Source organism: Oncorhynchus mykiss, chromosome 18, assembly GCF_057628025.1.
Source record: "Oncorhynchus mykiss isolate SJ-2025 chromosome 18, ASM5762802v1, whole genome shotgun sequence".
Lineage (NCBI taxonomy): Eukaryota > Metazoa > Chordata > Actinopteri > Salmoniformes > Salmonidae > Oncorhynchus > Oncorhynchus mykiss.
In genome coordinates this window covers 36,336,311-36,354,857 of record NC_143039.1, presented here as the reverse complement: position 1 = coordinate 36,354,857, position 18,547 = coordinate 36,336,311, and the positions used below count along the sequence as shown (strand labels likewise).

General features: G+C 45.1%; 1 protein-coding gene across 8 annotated transcripts in view; it reads left to right on the top strand.

The window, feature by feature from the left end:
* The window catches only part of LOC110495970 (amyloid-beta A4 protein), a 40,160-nt gene extending 23,246 nt beyond the window's left edge, over positions 1 to 16,914 (top strand). The window contains exons 5-16 of one of the 8 annotated variants that reach the window (XM_036952473.2): positions 1,502 to 1,686; positions 2,262 to 2,551; positions 2,945 to 3,112; positions 6,358 to 6,491; positions 6,808 to 6,882; positions 7,131 to 7,289; positions 7,573 to 7,701; positions 8,118 to 8,217; positions 11,277 to 11,507; positions 13,347 to 13,492; positions 14,156 to 14,302; positions 14,841 to 16,914. In XM_036952473.2, coding sequence (XP_036808368.2) covers positions 1,502 to 1,686; positions 2,262 to 2,551; positions 2,945 to 3,112; positions 6,358 to 6,491; positions 6,808 to 6,882; positions 7,131 to 7,289; positions 7,573 to 7,701; positions 8,118 to 8,217; positions 11,277 to 11,507; positions 13,347 to 13,492; positions 14,156 to 14,302; positions 14,841 to 14,942 — 1,866 coding nt within the window. In that variant the 3' untranslated portion in view covers positions 14,943 to 16,914. The remainder of the gene's footprint in view (positions 1 to 1,501; positions 1,687 to 2,261; positions 2,552 to 2,944; positions 3,113 to 6,357; positions 6,492 to 6,807; positions 6,883 to 7,130; positions 7,290 to 7,572; positions 7,702 to 8,117; positions 8,218 to 11,276; positions 11,508 to 13,346; positions 13,493 to 14,155; positions 14,303 to 14,840) is intronic. The other 7 variants (XM_036952475.2, XM_036952477.2, XM_090208328.1 and 4 more) reach the window with 7 other exon arrangements.
* Positions 16,915 to 18,547: the final 1,633 nt, after the last annotated feature.

Below are 18,547 nucleotides of genomic sequence, written 5' to 3'. Positions count from 1 at the left end.
TAGTCATTTAGGTCAACATTGGATCATTCAGAGATCCTCACTGAACTTCTGGAGAGAGTTTGCTGTACTGAAAGTAAAGGGGCTGAATAATTTTGCTCGCCCAATTTTTCAGTTTTTGATTTGTTAAAAAAGTTTGAAATATCCAATAAATGTCATTCCACTTCATGATTGTGTCCCACTTGTTGTTGATTCTTCACAAAAAAATACAGTTTTATATATTTATGTTTGAAGCCTGAAATGTGGCAAAAGGTTGCAAAGTTCAAGGGGGCCGAATACTTTCGCAAGGCACTGTATATAGCCATGCAATCTCCCTAGAAAAACATTGGCCTTAATGAAGAGCTCAGTGACTTTCAATGCGACACTGTCTTAGGATGCCACCTTTCCAACAAGTCCGTTTGTAAGGTTTCTGCCCTGCTAGAGCTGCCCCGGTCAACTATAAGTGTTATTATTGTGAAGTGGAAACATCTAGGAGCAACAACGGCTCAGTCACGAAGTGTTAGGCACGCGAGTGCTGAAGTGCGTAGCGCGTCAAAATCATCTGTCCTTGGTTGCAACACTTACTACCAAGCTCCAAACTGCCTCTAGAAGCAAGGTCACCACAACAACTGTTTGTCGGGAGCTTCATGAATTGGGTTTCTATGGCCAAGCAGCCGCACACAAGCCTAAGATCACCATACGCAATGCCAAGTGTTGGCTGGTGTGGTGGAAAGCTCGCTGCCATTGGACTCTGGAACGCGTTCTCCAGAGTAGTGATTCAAGCTTCACCATCTGGCAGCCCAACGGACAAATCTGGGTTTGGCGGATGCCTGGAGAAGGCTACATGCCCCAACTGTAAAGTTTGGTGGAAGAGGAATAATGGTCTGGGGCTGTTTTTCATGGCTCGGCCTAGGCCCCTTAGTTCCATTGAAGGGAAATCGTAACGCTACAACGTTCTAGACAAGTCTGTGCTTCCAACTTTGTAGCAACAGTTTGGGGAAGGCCCTTTCCTGTTTCATTGACAATGGCCCGTGCATAAAGCGAGGGCCATACAGAAATGGTTTGTCGAGATCTCTGTGGAAGAACTTGACTGGCCTGCACAGAGCCCTGTCCTCAACCCCATCGAACACCTTTGGGATGAATTGGAATGTTGACTGCAAGCCAGGCCTAATCGCCCAACGTCAGTGCAAGTCCCCACTGCAAAGTTCTGACATCTAGTGGAAAGCCTGTGGAGTGGATGCTGTTTATAGCAGCAAAGGGGGGACCAACTCCATATTGATGCCCATGATTTTGGAATGAGATGTTTGTCAAGCAGTTGTCCAGATACTTTTGTTCTTGTAGTGTATAATTAACAAAACCTGGAGCCATATGGATAAATGATCTCAGTGCCGATTTAGGATCAGTTTAGCCTTTTACACAACCATGAATAGAATGGCATGGACGGGGGGAACTGATCCTAGATCAGCACTCCTACTCTTGATACACACAGCCCTTGATTTAACTTCCCCATCCCTCTCTCATCCAGTCCTGTGGAGACCGAACTTTAAATCTCCACGACTACGGGATGCTGTTGCCGTGCGGCATCGACCGTTTCAGGGGGGTGGAGTTTGTGTGCTGTCCGTCAGACAGGGAGACGGACAGCACTGAGCAGGACGAGGATGACTCGGATGTGTGGTGGGGAGGAGCCGAGACTGACTACACTGACAACAGGTACACACACACACACACACACACACACACACACACACACACACAGGAGCTCATACAGCACTCACTTACATTCATACTTATACTGTCCTCGTCCCCAGGCTATTGCGCACAGTGCATATCAGCCATATCAACGATTCAAAGTTGGCCTTAGTGAGAGACCATAGAATGCTATAGGAGTGACCTACTGAGTAAAGTATTTGTTATTTAACTTTAGCTAATCACACGACTGCGAGGCGCAACATAAGGGCAACATAAATTGAAGTGCGCAAGACACATACAGGGGAGGGCTAGGGGGAAGGTGCTGTGGAAGATGATTGGTTGGTACATTAAGCAAATGCCAATGCGCCAGGAGTTTCTACCGGTCTTTTTGTGTTGGCTAACAGCGGCCAAGTTTGACACGTTGGTCCACCAGACTTTTTGCCCATTTGGGCGGAAGTGTCTGGGAACGAGATTCTACTTATACTAGCACTCACACACATACAGTACACTCACACACATCCTCACCCCCCCCCCCCTATTTTTCTCCCTCTCCACCTACCTCCATCCCATTCTCCTTCCCTCCATTCATCTCTCAGTATGGCAAGGGGGGCAGCAGAGCCAGCTGAATCCAAGCAGCGACAAGAAGAGGAGGAAGAGGAGGAGGAGACGGCCCCAGCCATGGTAGAGGAAGATGATGAGGAGGGGCAGGAGGTGCTGGACAACGACCAGGATGGAGACGGAGACAAGGACGAGGAGGAGGAGGAGGAGGATGATGATGATGATGATGATGTCATTGACGAGCGCGAAGATAGCGAGCCCACCACCAATATCGCCATGACTACCACGACAACTACTACCACTGAGTCTGTGGAGGAAGTGGTCAGAGGTGAGAGGAACTGGGAGGAACTGGGAGGGCCAGGGGCCATGTGTGTGTACATCATTTACTCTGCTAGTCTATTTAAAGGTTGATGAGTGAGTGTATGCAGGGGTGGAATTGGGGGGGCAGACAATCTAGAAACTTACCACTGTAAATCAGTAAGAATTCAGCTAAATCCCCATTCCCCCATAAGTTCACACACCATCGGTATGCTCATGCCTGTACGATAAGTATACTTTCCAAATGGCACATCATTCCCTATATAGTCCACTACTTTTTGACCAGGGCCCATAGTACACTACTTTTGACCAGAGGCCTATGTAGGGAATAGGCTGTGTGCCATTTGGGACTCGCACTGTGTGTGTGTGTGTGTGCTGATGGCTCCTCGTCCCCCCCCACCAGAGGTGTGTTGGGCGAATGCTGAGACGGGCCCATGCCGTGCCATGCTTGCACGCTGGTACTTTGACCATGAGGAGGGCCGCTGTGCCCAGTTCATCTATGGCGGCTGCGGTGGCAACCGCAATAACTTTGAGTCGGAGGAGTACTGCCTGTCTGTATGCAGCAACGTCAGTAAGTCAGTCACAGACAGCATCCTGTCAACCTGTCTGTCTGCGTGTCCACATCTGAAAGCTAGCCTCTGCCGTTAGCCCTCTGGCTAGCTAGCTGCTAACCACGCTAATACTACTTCACGTTACATGCTAACCTCTGGTCTCACTAACCACCACTTGTACTGCCTGTCTACTGCTGCACTGTTAGTAAGTCAGTCACACAGACTACTTGTCTGTCTGCATGTAAGTGTCCGTACCGGCTAGTTACCTCTGACTAGCTAGCTGTTAACCACGCTAGTTCTCGCTAACCTGTGGTCTCACTTAACTACATCTTGTTGTACTGCCGGTCTGTCTGCAGCATCATCAGTAAGTCAGTCACACGGACAGCAGAGCTTCTTGCCTAATTGTCTGTCTGTGTGTAGCACTTAGTGTCCACATCTGCTAGCTAGTTTCTGGTTAGCCATCTAGCTAGCATCTGGCCCTAGCCGTCTGGCTACCTTGGTGCTAACTACAATAACCATGTCTGCTAGTCGCTAACCATGCTCGCTAACCACTCTGGTCTCACTAACCACCAAGCATTGTGTGGCTTGGGCGAAATACCGTATACCGGGGTATTTTGGCTTGGGCGATATACCGTATTCCCAGGGTATTTTGAAATACAGACGGTATGATTTTCAATACCGTTAAAAATAATATATGTATATACTATACCCCTGTCTTGTGGGGTTGCGTGCTACGCCACGGCTTATAACCAATAAATGTTATCCGGTTTGCTAACTGCTAGCTAAGGGGCTAGATGTAAAGAAAAAACAGAACCCCTTGTGTGCACATTCAGTAATACTGTATACCCCGGTATGGTACAGAAACGGTATGACTGTGAAAATCTAGATACCGCCCAACCCTAGTTTACTGTACACATGGATTAATATAATCACACACACACTTATCTTTTAACCTGTTTGTGTGTTTTAGAAGACATTAACACAAGTGATTTCACCTGTTTTTCCACTGATTCCGTATGAGTGAACACTGTGTGTGTGGGTTTCTCTCTCCCGCTCATTTGAGTGTTGTGGGAGGCAGTGACCTGACAGTCAAGTGTTTGTGAACGAGAACATATGATCCAACCAGCGATGGTTCACTCTCGCCTCCTCTCCCTACTTTCTATCTGTCTATACAGTCTATCTCTCACTAATCCTATTTTTCACTCCATCTCACCTCTGAAATTCTGTGTGTGTGTGCGCGTGTGAGATTTCCACTTGGTTGAAAAGGTGTGAAAGACAGTTCTGTAGTATGGGAACGAGACTACAGCTTGTGTTTCCACCAACTAGCAACCCTCTACCCTCACACACTCCCTCTGTGTCCACTGCGCCTCGCACCCTCACCTTTCACATGGTCGTCGAGCGGTCACTGCATGATCAACAAGCGTTCACAGCAGGGTCAAAGCCAAGGGATCACACTGCGGTCAGAACTAAAGACAGGACTCCCCTGTTTAGGCTTAGCTTGTACGACTGTATCCTTTAATTACATCATGGCCACATAGACCGAACACAGGGCAGAGTCCAATTTAGACTTCCAAGTTAGAATTGTATTAATGGTTCTGCTTTGTTCGGATCGCAAACTGCTCTTGGTTGTTTTGGGACTATTGAGTGTCTGTGAAATTAAGTCATGTGCTAATCTCTGGGAGACAAACTAAAACCAAATAACAAGCTTATCATATATATATATATATATATATATATCACACACACACAGGTTCCGAAGTATCAAATCAACACTTCCTTATTCATTTATGTATTCATGTACGAAATAATGCATTTATGCAGTTTCATGTTTAAACAAGGCTTGATGATGATGATGATGATAGGTATGTCACGTAATATGACATACATACATGCATACATACATACTCGTTACACTCAGAATGATATTACATAAATGAGAGCGATTTTATTTTTAATGTCAAACAGATAGATACAGGTCATGCAAGGTATCCCAGCCTTAAGGCATAACAGCTTTTTAGTGGGTTCTTCTGTAGTAGAATAAATGGGGGAATTGCTAAAGTAACTATATTCTAGAGAAGATTTTAATCAAACATCCAAATGACTTGGAATGTCTATGGCAGTCACATTAATGGAAAAGACTAGGTGTTAGATGAATTTAGTTCTTATTTGTTCATTAACCAATTAAATTAAAATACTCAGTCTGTCCCCAGAGTTTGTAAGGTTCTGGGGGAAGTGAAACAGACGGAGACCAGTCAAAAATAGTCAGTGACGTTTATTCTCGAGAGTTCTGCCCATCATTTCATGTACATTGGTTTATATACCTCTCATTTCGTCAATGTCCCTCCTCCTCTCAGACAATGACAACACTGCTTTTCAATTCCATTCCAACACATACATATTGCTTATCATATGCTACCACATGTTACACAATCTACTGCAAGCCCAACGGTTTCTCCCCTCCCTGGTTGGGGACCAGACATCTTTCCTGTTGTTAGTTTCACTGTGGTCACAAGTTGTCTGACTGGTTGTCTGTTAACACTTCCTCTTTGCCTATGTACAAACATTCTTCATCAGACAGGGTAGAATTCTGTTAGTTACAATCCTGCGTTAAATGTATACATCATTTAGTCATTATTCATAAAAATCCCATAACACTAGGTTTAAAAGAATTCTGTCAACTACCCCGAAAGGTTTTGCAGAAATCACGCTTGTAAGATTCCCGGAATCAGGAGGGAATAAGCAGGACATCTGGAGTCCTCCAACCAGGACACGGACACCCAAACCACCCTTCAAACGCACACCTCTGCTTTTTCACTCTATATTGTGTACTCTCGTTCACTCGCTTGATGAATCACTAACCAACCTGTTGTTGCTAACACTAGTATTATTAACCATCTAGCTTTAGGGTCTGCTATTATGGAGCTGCTACATAGTGTTGGTAGTTTGGAACTTCTGTTTTTACTTTGTTTATTGGTATTATATTACTGCCTCCGGTTCCTTATTGCAATCAAGTCAAATCAAATAATCTGAAGGCACTTATCGTAAGTCACTCTGGAAAAGGTTTGGATTTTGAAGAGGAAAGCAATGAAAGAAGAAACATAGAAAAATGAATGGGGGGGAGGTGAAGGAATGATTAGGATATCTGAAGACCATATTATAGGAGTAATTTTCTAAATTTCTCTCCATCTCTCTCCTCTATTACACCCTTACCCCTCTCCTCCATGTCCATCTACCCTGCTCCCCCCCCCCCCCCTCCTCCATCCAGTGCCCACTGCCGCCCCCAGCTCTCCCGATGCCGTGGACCGTTATCTGGAGACGCCCGGGGATGACAATGAACACGCCCACTTCGCCAAGGCCAAGGAGAGCCTGGAGGCCAAACACCGTGAGAGGATGTCCCAGGTAAGATAGAGGGAGTGAGAAGGGTAGGGGCAGAGAAGGGGGGGGGGGGGGGGGGCAAAGGTGGAGGGTGGGGTGAAGAGGGTGGAAGAGCGGGGGGGGGGGGGGGATGAAGAGGGGTTGAGTGGAGGGGGGGGGGGATGAAGAGGGGTTGAGTGGAAGGGGTGAGGTTGGGGAGGGTCGAGAGTGAGGAAGGGCGAGGGAAGGATGGAAGCGAAGACACTTGAGGTGAAAATACATGGAAGGGAAAGAAAGATGAGGGTAGGGAGAGGAAGGGGTGAGACAGCAGTAACCCGTCTTTCTTCTTGCATGTGTGTAGGTGATGAGGGAGTGGGAGGAGGCAGAGCGGGAGGCCAAGAGTCTACCTCGTGCTGATAAGAAGGCTGTCATCCAGGTCAGAGACACACAGAGGATACTCAAACATATTAAGAAATGCTAAATCAGTGACTGTCAATGTCTGTAGGTGTTGTGTGTCTGAAGATTTGATAATAGCGTGGTGGTGTTAGGGATTCTTACTGGCTATCATTTTTATTTGTGTGTATCATATACGATGTGTGTCTTATCATGAACCTATCATCTATGTTAAATAGGTTTGTATCATGTATAATAATGTGTGTGTGTGTGTGTGTGTCTATCACACAGCGTTTCCAGGAGAAGGTGGAGGCCCTGGAGCAGGAGGCAGCCAGTGAGCGGCAGCAGCTGGTTGAGACTCACATGGCCCGGGTTGAGGCCCTGCTCAATGACCATCGCCGCCTGGCCCTGGAGAGCTACCTGACCTCCCTGCAGGCCGAACCACCCAGGGTAGGTAGAGCTTACATAGTAACAGAGTATAAACACACAGGTAAAGAGTACAGACACACACACATTGTTGCCGGGTCCTGTAGAGCCACCTAACCGCCCTGCAGTCCCAGCCACCCAGGGTAGAGACACACACACACACACACACTATACAGACACATACAATAGATATAGATCCTCCTACCATTGTCTTACTCCGCCCACACACAGACCAACGTTCTGACTCATATCTCTCTTTCGCTCTCACTTTTTCCCTTCTCTCCTTCCCCCCCCCCCTTCTCTCTAGCCTCGTCATGTGTTCAGCCTATTGAAGAAGTATGTCCGTGCAGAGCAGAAGGACAGACAGCACACCCTTAAACACTTTGAGCACGTCCGCATGGTTGACCCCAAGAAGGCCGCACAGATCCGACCCCAGGTAATAAGCCCACTAAGGCCCTTTTTTTTCCTCTTTTTTTGAACACGTGTTTTATATGGTGACCGTAATTTTGTTGTCATTCTCGTGAAGGCCGAAACAATTTGATTTGAACTTGAATTAGATGAATAAAGATTTTTATTGATGCTCTTATTACTTTTTGCATGCACCTCGTCTCACGTTGGTTGAGCGCCTTCAACTCCTCTCCAGTGCAGAAACAACTAAATATTTGCCATTTGTACCAAATAAAATAATAAACCTAGAAACAACAGTTCTCATCCACTACCAATGCCAAATGTGCTCACACGCATAAACACCTATACACCACTGAATGGTATTTTGGTAACCTCCTGACATGTACAGTGTATGGCTCACAGAAGATATTATTTTTATTAAATAGCATTCAAATGTACTTGTAGGTTCTGACCCACCTGCGTGTGATTGAGGAGAGGATGAACCAGTCCCTGGGTCTGCTCTACAAGGTGCCCGGAGTGGCTGACGATATCCAGGACCAAGTTGGTGAGTGTTATTTTCAGTCTCATTTCTCCTTCATTAACCAGGTAAAGGTTGACCAGGTCTGTGTGCAAGCATTAACTGATATGAACCAGTAACCTGCCCTCATCCACACTGTCACCAACCACTATCCATAGTTTATATCCACAAAACCCTCATCCATTTTTACTGTGGTTCGTGATACAGATAATCATATAACATCATGACATCTCTCAATTCTCACCTACACCTCCATCAAATCAATAACTATAATTTCTCCTTCCCACTCCCTCCCTCCCTCCCTCCCTCTCTGTGTTTGTCTGGGTCTTGAGTTGTGTGCGTCACTGAACCATCTGTGTCTGAGTCAGTCTCAGACTCTGTCTAGTTTCCCCTCCTCTCAGGCTGCTCCCCTGCCCTCTGCTCGCACACACACACCGCCTCTCAGCAACACAGACATTGGTTTCCTTTTCTCCTTTCATTAAAATAAATGAGAACAGAGCGTGACATTGTGTTTCAAGTGAAGTGCCTGAGGAAGACTTAAAGTGGTACCATATTCCCTATATAGTGCACTGCATTTGACCAGGGCCCATAAGGTACCTACAGAGCATTCTGAAAGTATTCTGAGCCCTTGACTTTTTCCACATTCTGTTAGGTTACAGCCCCCCATCAATCTACACACAATACCCCATAATGACAAAGCAAAAACAGGTTTTATACATATGTATAAAATAAAAAAATTATATCACAATTTCATAAGTAATCAGACCCTTTACTCAGTACTTTGTTGAAGCACCTTTGGCAGCGATTACAGCCTTTACAGTCTTCCTTGGTATGACGCTACAAGCTTTGCACACCTGGATTTTGGGAGTTTCTTCCAATCTTCTTTGCAGATCCTCTCAAGCTCTGTCAGGTTGGGAGTGTCACTGCACAGCTATCTTTCAGGTCTCTCCAGAGATGTTTGATCGGGTTCAAGTCCGTGCTCTGGCTGGCCCACTCAAGGACATTCAGAGACTTGTCTCAAAGCCACTGCTGCGTTGTCTTCAAATCAAATGTTATTTGTCACATGCACCGAATAGAGCAGGTGTAGACCTTACAGTGAAATGTTTACTTACAAGCCCTTAACCAACAATGCAATTTAAAAAATAAACGGAAGCAAAAAATATTAATAAGACAAATAGAAAAATAATTAATAATTAAGGAGCAACAATAAAATAGCGAGATGTTATATAGAGGGGGTACCGGTACAGAGTCAATGTGCAGGGGCACAGGTTAGTCAATGTAATTAAGGTAATATGTACATGTAGGTAGAGGTAAAGTGACTATGCATGGATAGTAAAACAGAGATTACCAGCAGCGTAATAATGGGGATGGGGGGGGGGACAATGCAAATAGTCCGGGTAAACATTTGATTAGCTGTTCAGGAGTCTTATGGCTTGGGGGTAGAAGCTTTTTGTAGCTGGACTTGGTGCTCCTGTACCGTTTGCCGTGCGGTAGCAGAGAGAACAGTCTATGACAGAGAAGCTACGTCTGGTAAGACGAGGGGTGTCTTTTGTCAATAACAGCTGGTGCGCGATGTCCAATATTAAAGAAGTCTAGAGGTATTGCTTGCCTAAGGTAGAGTACCTTATGATAAGCTGTAGACCACACTATCTACCAAGAGTTATCATCTATTATTCGTAGCCGTCTATTTACCACCAAAGACCTATGCTGGCACTAAGCGCGCACTCAACCAACTCTAAAAGGCCATAAGCAAACAAGAAAATGCTCACCCAAAAGCGTCGCTCCTAGTGGCCAGGGACTTTAATGCAGGCAAACTTTAATCAGTTTTACCACATTTTTTACCAGCATGTCACAACCAGAGGAAAACAACTCTAGAACACCTTTACTCCACACACACAGATGCATACAAAGCTCTTCCCTGCACTCCATTTGGCAAAACCAACCATAATTCTATCCTCCTGATTCCTGCTTACAAGCAAAAACTAAAGCAGGAGTACCAGTGACTTGCTCAATACGGAAGTGGTCAGATGGAGCGGACTGTTTTGCTAGCACAGACTAGAATATGTTCCCTGGATTCATCCAATGGCAGTGAGGAGTATACCACCTCAGTCATCGGCTTCATCAATAAGTGCATCGATGACGTCATCCCCACAATGACTGTACGTACATATCCAAACCAGAAGCCATGGATTACAGGCAACATCTGAATCGAGCTAAAGGCTAAAGCTGCTGCTTTCAAGGGGTGGGACACTAATCTGGACGCATATAAGAAATCACTCTATGCCCTCAGACGAACCATCAAACAAGCAAAGTGTCAATACAGGATTAAGATTGAATCCTTCTACACCGGCTCTGACGCTCATCGAATGTGGCAGGGCTTGAAAACTATTACGGACTACAAAGGGAAACCCAGACGCGAGCTGCCCAGTGACACAAGCCTAACAGACAAGCTAAATGCCTTTTTTATGCTCACTTCGAGGCAAGCAACACTGAAGCATTTTTGAGCGCATCAGCTGTTCTGGATGACTCTGTGATAACGCTCTCGGAGCCGATGTGAATAAAACCTTTAAACAGGTCAACATTCACAAAGCCGCGGAGCCAGATGGATTACCAGGACGTGTACTCAAAGCATGCGCGGACCAACTTGCAAGTGTCTTCACTGACATTTTCAACCTCTCCCCGACTGAGTCTGTAATTCCTAAATGTTTCAAGCAGACCACCATAGTCCCTGAGGCTATAACGTAACAAATCATGGAAAATTGTCAAGGGGTCTGAATACTTTCCGTATGCACTTTATATAGGAAATGGTGATCCTATTTTATTGTTGTCTTTGTATGTACTAATAAATTATTGTAATTGTTCAGTTACACAGTCATTTACCACTCTACTGCAACAGTGTTTTCTCTTTTTCCTCTCTACCCTGGTTTTCCTTGTTTCTTACACCTTCCATCCTCCCCTTTCTATTCTTCTCTCTCTGCTGCTGTCTTTCACCCTCTTCCCCTTTTTCTATTTTCTTCTTTCTCCCACCTTATTCTCTTCCTTTTCCTCCCTCTCCTCTTCCCCTCCCTCTCTCCTTCCCTCTCCAGAGTTGTTGCAGAAGGAGCAGGCAGATATGGCCCAGCAGCTGTCCAACCTGCAGAGTGACGTGCGGGTGAGCTACGGAAATGACGCCCTGATGCCCGACAGTCTTCCAGACAGCACCAGGACTACCCTGGACCTGCTGCCCCAGGAAGAAGACCTGGACCTGGACATGGGCCTGGACGGACTGGGCTTCATCCACCCTGAGAGCTTCAACCAGGTCAACACAGATAACCAGGGTAGGTGTGCCTAAAGCTATGATCAATACACCCAGAATCAGGGCAGGTATAGTACAGACTACCAGGGTATACGCCCAGAATCAGGGTGGGAACCGACAGAACCAGGGTAGGTGTATTATACATAGAATCATGTTATATATATGTATATACACTGCTCAAAAAAATAAAGTTAACGCTTAAACAACACAATGTAACTCCAAGTCAATCACACTTCTGTGAAATCAAACTGTCCACTTAGGAAGCAACATTTCACATGCTGTTGTGCAAATGGAATAGACAACAGGTGGAAACTATAGGCAATTAGCAAGACACCCCCAATAAAGGAGTGGTTCTGCAGGTGGTGACCAGACCACTTCTCAGTTCCTATGCTTCCCGGCTGATGTTTTGGTCACTTTTGAATGCTGACGGTGCTTTCACTCTAGTGGTAGCATGAGACGGAGTCTACAACCCACACAAGTGGCTCAGGTAGTGCAGCTCATCCAGGATGGCACATCAATGCGAGCTGTGGTAAGAAGGTTTGCTGTGTCTGTCAGCGTAGTGTCCAGAGCATGGAGGCGCTACCAGGAGATAGGCCAGTACATCAGGAGATGTGGAGGAGGCCGTAGGAGGGCAACAACCCAGCAGCAGGACCGCTACCTCCGCCTTTGTGCAAGGAGGAGCAGGAGGAGCACTGCCAGAGCCCTGCAAAATGACCTCCAGCAGGCCACAAATGTGCATGAGTCTGCTCAAGCGGTCAGAAACAGACTCCATAAGGGTGATATGAGGGCCCGACGTCCACAGGTGGGGGTTATGCTTACAGCCCAACACCGTGCAGGATGTTTGGCATTTGCCAGAGAACACCAAGATTGGCAAATTAGCCACTGGTGCCCTGTGCTCTTCACAGATGAAAGCAGGTTCACACTGAGCACATGTGACAGACGTGACGTCTGGAGACGCCGTGGAGAACGTTCTGCTGCCTGCAACATCCTCCAGCATGATCGGTTTGGCAGTGGGTCAGTCATGGTGTGGGGTGGCATTTCTTTGGGGGGCCGCACAGCCCTCCATGTGCTCGCCAGAGGTAGCCTGATTGCCATTAGATACCGAGATGAGATCCCCAGACCCCTTGTGAGACCATATGCTGGTGCAGTTGGCCCTGGGTTTCTCCTAATGCAAGACAATGCTAGACCTCATGTAGCTGGAGTGTGTCAGCAGTTCCTGCAATAGGAAGGCATTGATGCTATGGACTAGCCCGCCTATTCCCCAGACCTGAATCCAATTGAGCACATCTGGGACATCATGTCTCGCTACACCCACCAACGCCATGTTGCACCACAGACTGTCCAGGAGTTGGCGGATGCTTTTGTCCAGGTCTGGGAGGAGATCCCTCAGGAGACCATTCACCACCTCATCAGGAGAATGCCCAGGCGTTGTAGGGAGGTCATACAGGCACGTGGAGGCCACACACACTACAGAGCCTCATTTTGACTTGTTTTAAGGACATTACATCAAAGTTGGATCAGCCTGTAGTGTGGTTTTCCACTTTAATTTTGAGTGTGACTCCAAATCCAGACCTCCATGGGTTGATAAATTTGATTTCCATTGATAATGTTTGTGTGATTTTGTTGTCAGCACATTCAACTATGTAAAGAAAAAAGTATTTAATAAGAATATGTCATTCATTCAGATCTAGGATGTGTTATTTTAGTGTTCCCTTTATTTTTTTGAGCAGTGTATATATATATATATATGTGTGTGTGTGTGTACAGGATCCATAACTGATTGTAGACATCTGTCAGGGTCAAAGTGAAACTATATTAAGAAAATACTCATCCTACCTTTTCACTTTCGCTCTCTCCCTAGTTGAACCTGTGGATGCCCGCCCTTTTCCTGATAGAGGCTTTCCAACACGACCAGTGTCTGGTCTGAAGCCAGAGGAGATCCCTGAGCTCAGGATGGAGGCAGAGGAGAGGCACAGCACCGGATTCGAGGTGCACCACCAGAAACTGGTATCTATACACACACACACATACCACCAAAGCCGGTACACACACACCACTCCATTTTGTATATTTGCACTCTTTTCATAAATGGCCACAGATACAAGCATCATGGAGTTATCCCAGACTTATCCATGCCCATATGGGTATATCCATATGTCTATCCATATGAATTGGCTGACCATTGGCATGGTAACCAAGGCCTGCCGAGACGACCAGGGTTGGTAACTGGCGTCTTCGATGCCAGGATGTTAGTTTCACACCAGTGCTAATTTATAATTGTCCTCAGATGAACACTGTCTGAAATTGAAAACGCGACACACACACATTCACACTTCCAAAAACGAGTTTTGTGCCCAATTAAATCTCTTATACATTTATAATTGTCCTCATTAAATAAGGAACAAAAATTATGTAACAATCATCTTGCATAGCATAACTTTAAGTTTACCTCTAAAATCCCTCAATAATGTAACTCTGAACCTTAATCATGTCTTTTGTATTCCATCCAAACCCCAAATTATTCCTACTCCAACTTCATTTCACCTTAATGCCTTGAACTCCTGACCCCAGATCTGTCTCCATAAATCCTGTCAGTATTTGTGATTGGTTGTGCAGTGTGATTTACAGTCTCTCTCTTTTTCTCTCTCTCTGTTTCTCTCCTCTCTCTAGGTGTTCTTCGCCGAGGATGTCGGCTCTAACAAGGGCGCCATCATCGGGCTGATGGTGGGAGGCGTCGTCATAGCGACCGTCATCGTCATCACCCTGGTGATGCTGAGGAAGAAGCAGTACACGTCCATCCACCACGGAGTCGTCGAGGTGAGGAGTAGAGGAGATGTGTGTGTGTGTGTGTGTGTGTGTGTGTGTGTGTGTGTGTGTGTGTGGACTTGTATTACTAATCCTAGTGGGTACCGGAAATCTCCTAAATGTCCCCACAAGGATAGTGAAACAAGGGAAATTCTCCCACAAGAAAAAAAAAGGCTAGGGTTAGGAGGTCGGGTAAGGTTTGAGATTAGGACAAAAGGATTTTTAAATGGAAATACATTTTTGGACTCCACAAGGATAGTAAAATATATGCTATGCATGCATGCGTGTACTGTTCAGCATGGGTACGAATCCATCCTACTGCATCAGTAAATATGTAAGGAGTGGGAACCGCTCCCACTCGTTTAACAACAACAACAAAAAAACGGCAATAGTGTATGACATGTGTCAAACTCATTCCACGGAGGGACAACTGTCTGCGGGTTTTCGGTCATTAATTAGTAAGGAACTCCCCTCACCTGGTTGTCTAAGTCCTTAATTGAACTGAAAAAACAAACACCCGTAGACACTTTGCCCTCTCTGTGTTCTGCAGGTGGATGCAGCAGTCACCCCTGAGGAGCGCCACCTGTCTAAGATGCAGCAGAACGGCTATGAGAACCCCACCTACAAGTTTTTTGAGCAGATGCAGAACTGAGGAATGACAAACCCCCTCACCCCTTTGACCGCTACCCAACCCCTCTAACCCTCCACTCCCCTACGCCCTTAACACTATCCCCACTCCAAACCAACCCTATCCTACCCTCAAGCAGTGCGGGTTGGAACCAGGCACCACTATCACTCCTGGTGTAGATGGAGACGGTCCCCTTCAACACTGGTCCAGAGTCAGTTTTTAGTTTGACTTGGAATGTGTTGAGGAATGGACTTGAGTAGGGAGATCTGACTCCAGACCAGTTATTTAAGGGGGCATTCTCTGGCTGTAGTGCCAGCCACACTGTCCCCAACCCTACACTACTACATTCTCTCTATACACTGGGGAATAGGTGAGGTCTATGTGTCAATGAAGCCTATCCTTCCTCCCTCCCGCTTTCCTTCTCTGTGCTTCATACGACAGCTGTGCTGTGTTAGGTCACACAAGGCTAAAATTATAATAATGATGATGATGTACTCTGAATGAGCTCTTTATTTTAGTTATTCTATCGTTTCCGGTTTTGTTTTTCAAAAAATGAATGAAAATTATAAAGAAAAAAAATCCTATGTAAAGAGAAAAAAACTTTTTTTTAAAATGGTGTGTAATGTAATAAAGTAGCTGTTCCTATTTAGTGCATGATGACAAATTACGACGGGGTTATTATTGAAAAAAAAAAAAAAAGATCTTTCTGCGTCTCCAGAGAGATTCTCACATAGAGATTATCATTCTAGCAGGATTGTACATTTAGTATCTTTCTCGTGATCACGTGACTTAAATGACGTTGGATAAAAAAAATATATATGAATCTCGGTGAATGGGCTCTCTCTGCTTGGATATCTTGTTAAATACACTGTAAGAGAGATCTGTGATTTTTGGATTTGGAAGTTTCTTCCTTTTTTTATTTCAACCATGCTATGTTCCTAAAACTGTGGGGGGCTGGCTAGATCCGTATTTGTATATTATTATTATTATTATTAGATTTATGATTATTATCTTTAGTTTATTGCGTTGGCATCCTATTGCGTTTTGCAGCCCTATTTCATTTTGTGTTTATTTTTTTGATTCCGTGTTGTCGTGTGTTTAAAACAAATAAAAAGATGTGGCAGGAAGGCCGGTTCCAGCCGAGGGAAGGGGAGAATGGAGGGAGGGGGGGTGGACGATTCTGTGTGTGTTCTCGAGTCTAGTTAGTGTTCTTGTTCCGGTTCTATGTTTTCCGCAGAAATAAACAACGTTCTTCTCTGTACATTGTTTGTGATATACAAGAACAATCCAATACCATTTTGGGCTTACTTACTCTTCCCAATCTGTTCCTTTCTTCCTTCGGCTCGTCTTTCTCTCTTTCTCTCTCTGCTGAGACTATAAACAGAGCAGGATCAGTGCCTTGGGGGGTGTGCATGTGAAAGAGTTGAGAGACGGGTGGATTGAGGAAGAGGTAGAGGGAATTACTAGCTGTTCCAGATGGATAGTCAGACAGGCAGTCTGTAAAATGAATTTCCAACCACCCTCCTCCCGTCTTTCCCATACTTCAGGCATGCTACCCGTCTCTCTCAAGCACTTGTCTAGAGCCAGCCATACGACGACCTCTACCATGGCCTACAAGGCAACTTTTAGGGGGTAGCAGGGCCATCAGTAATTGGATGGACTACAGTTTCAGTGAGGAGTAGTGCCAAAATATCGGCCGGGAATAGGGTGCCATTTTGCGACACGGTACTAGAGGTAATACAGTGTTGTGGTGTGTAGAGCTGTGTGCATCACACACTGCTGCAGGTGGGTCAGTCCTTTGCTTAGGTTTTCAGAGGATGCGTTACCTCACCATAGCCAGAATAAGGACGTATGGAATTAGAGAGAGCAGGGTTTCTTTCTTTTTATTTCTCTGTGGCTTTATTTCCACTGTGTGTAATTGTGCAAGCCATTTGCTTTGACTGGAAAAATGCTTTCTACACTGTATTCCATAAATAAAGTTTTGAATCTACATACAGCTCTCACTGAGTCATGGCTCCTACGTCTTGGGGGCTGGGGATATTTTCACTGCCGTCAAAGCTCATTAGAATTGTAGTGTGTGTTCTTATGAATTATGCACTACCTCCTTTTAAGCACAGGACCAAATGATTCCCTGATCTAGATTTTGTTTTCTACTGATACATAAGGTACCAAAGGAGAAAAAATAAGTGTTGTTAAGTGAAATAAGTGGTTCCACAAAGACCACACCTTCATTTCCCATGTGTGTGGATTCACATTCACACACACTAAACATTCAATTCATTCTGGTCACTGCAGTCCAAATGTCGGCAGGCACTGTTTACACACACGGTTAGGGTACAGTATTGTTCCCTGGGGTACAAAATATCAATATACGCAATGTACCTTCAGAGGTACACATGTGAAGGTACATTTCTGCTTCCCAGGGTGGACGTGTGGATTTAGTGGGGGTGTAGCTTTCAGTCATTTGTTTTTCACCAACCTTAAACTGGTACAACACATCCATTCAAGTGGTGTATTGTTATATTAACGTTTGAGCATGGCTGGTGCCAGTTCTGAAGTCTTTATAAAGGCTGACATAAGAGCATGTGACAACAAAGAACTAATGTAATATTGTAGCGACCATAACGCAACACTGAGCGACCTTGTCAAGAGGTACAGACCTCTTGGTTGTAATGGTTAGGGTATTAGCTTGACAATTGCAGTGCCCAGGTTTGAGTCCTGCACTGGGCTTCTCCCTGAATTTGCTCCGTTGGTGTCAAAATTGGTATAGCAAAGAGGCGTGTACACGTGAGGGACTTGATATAGAGAAGAGGTACATTTTTGCCACTTAAAAATGGCTTTATCACTGGTGGTACCCTAAAAAGGCAAAAGTGTACATTTTCTAAAAGTACAATTTTATACCTATGGTACACTATTGGCTCCTTTAAGGTATATAAGCACCCTATGTACTGCAAAATACCATAATTACGGACAGTCCTGAATGAATCGTGTATAATGATGAGTGAGAAAGTTACAGATAAACAAATATTATAGCCAGTGGTGACCAATCATTCAGGGCAGGTGGGGAAGAGCACCAACTGTTTAGCTAAAGTTAAAAAGAAATGTTGTGCCTGTTTTGCATGTATTAATGCCAAAATAATGTGTCACATATCAGTTTGCAAAAAAATTTATAATTTAGTTAATAGTTTCGTTTTTTGCATTCTTGAGTAAGGCAGCTCCAAAATGCAGGTGTTTCAGCCTAGCTCAGTGCTTTCTGTGGTGGTGGGGCAGCCAGTGGAAAATACGGAGTATAGGGGTTGGTAATGTTCTCTAGTTGTGCTGTGATTGTCTCAGTGTTCTGTCACTCATGGGGACTCTACAGTACATCACAGCAAAATCTACAGAGAGAGCTCAAAAATCATGCCAAGGTCATTGGCCACAGATAAGATTGTTCCAATGGCATTGCTGTCAATCCAGTACGACTTCTGCCATGTTCAAACAACTAGAAACTTCAGAACTGGGTGATCTCAGACTTCAGTCAGTTCAATTCAACTGGGAACTCTGAAAAAAACAAGCTCCAACTTGGTCAAACAACTCGGAATTCCAAGTGGGGAACTCTGGCCTCTTTCTAGAGCTCCGACCTGAAGATC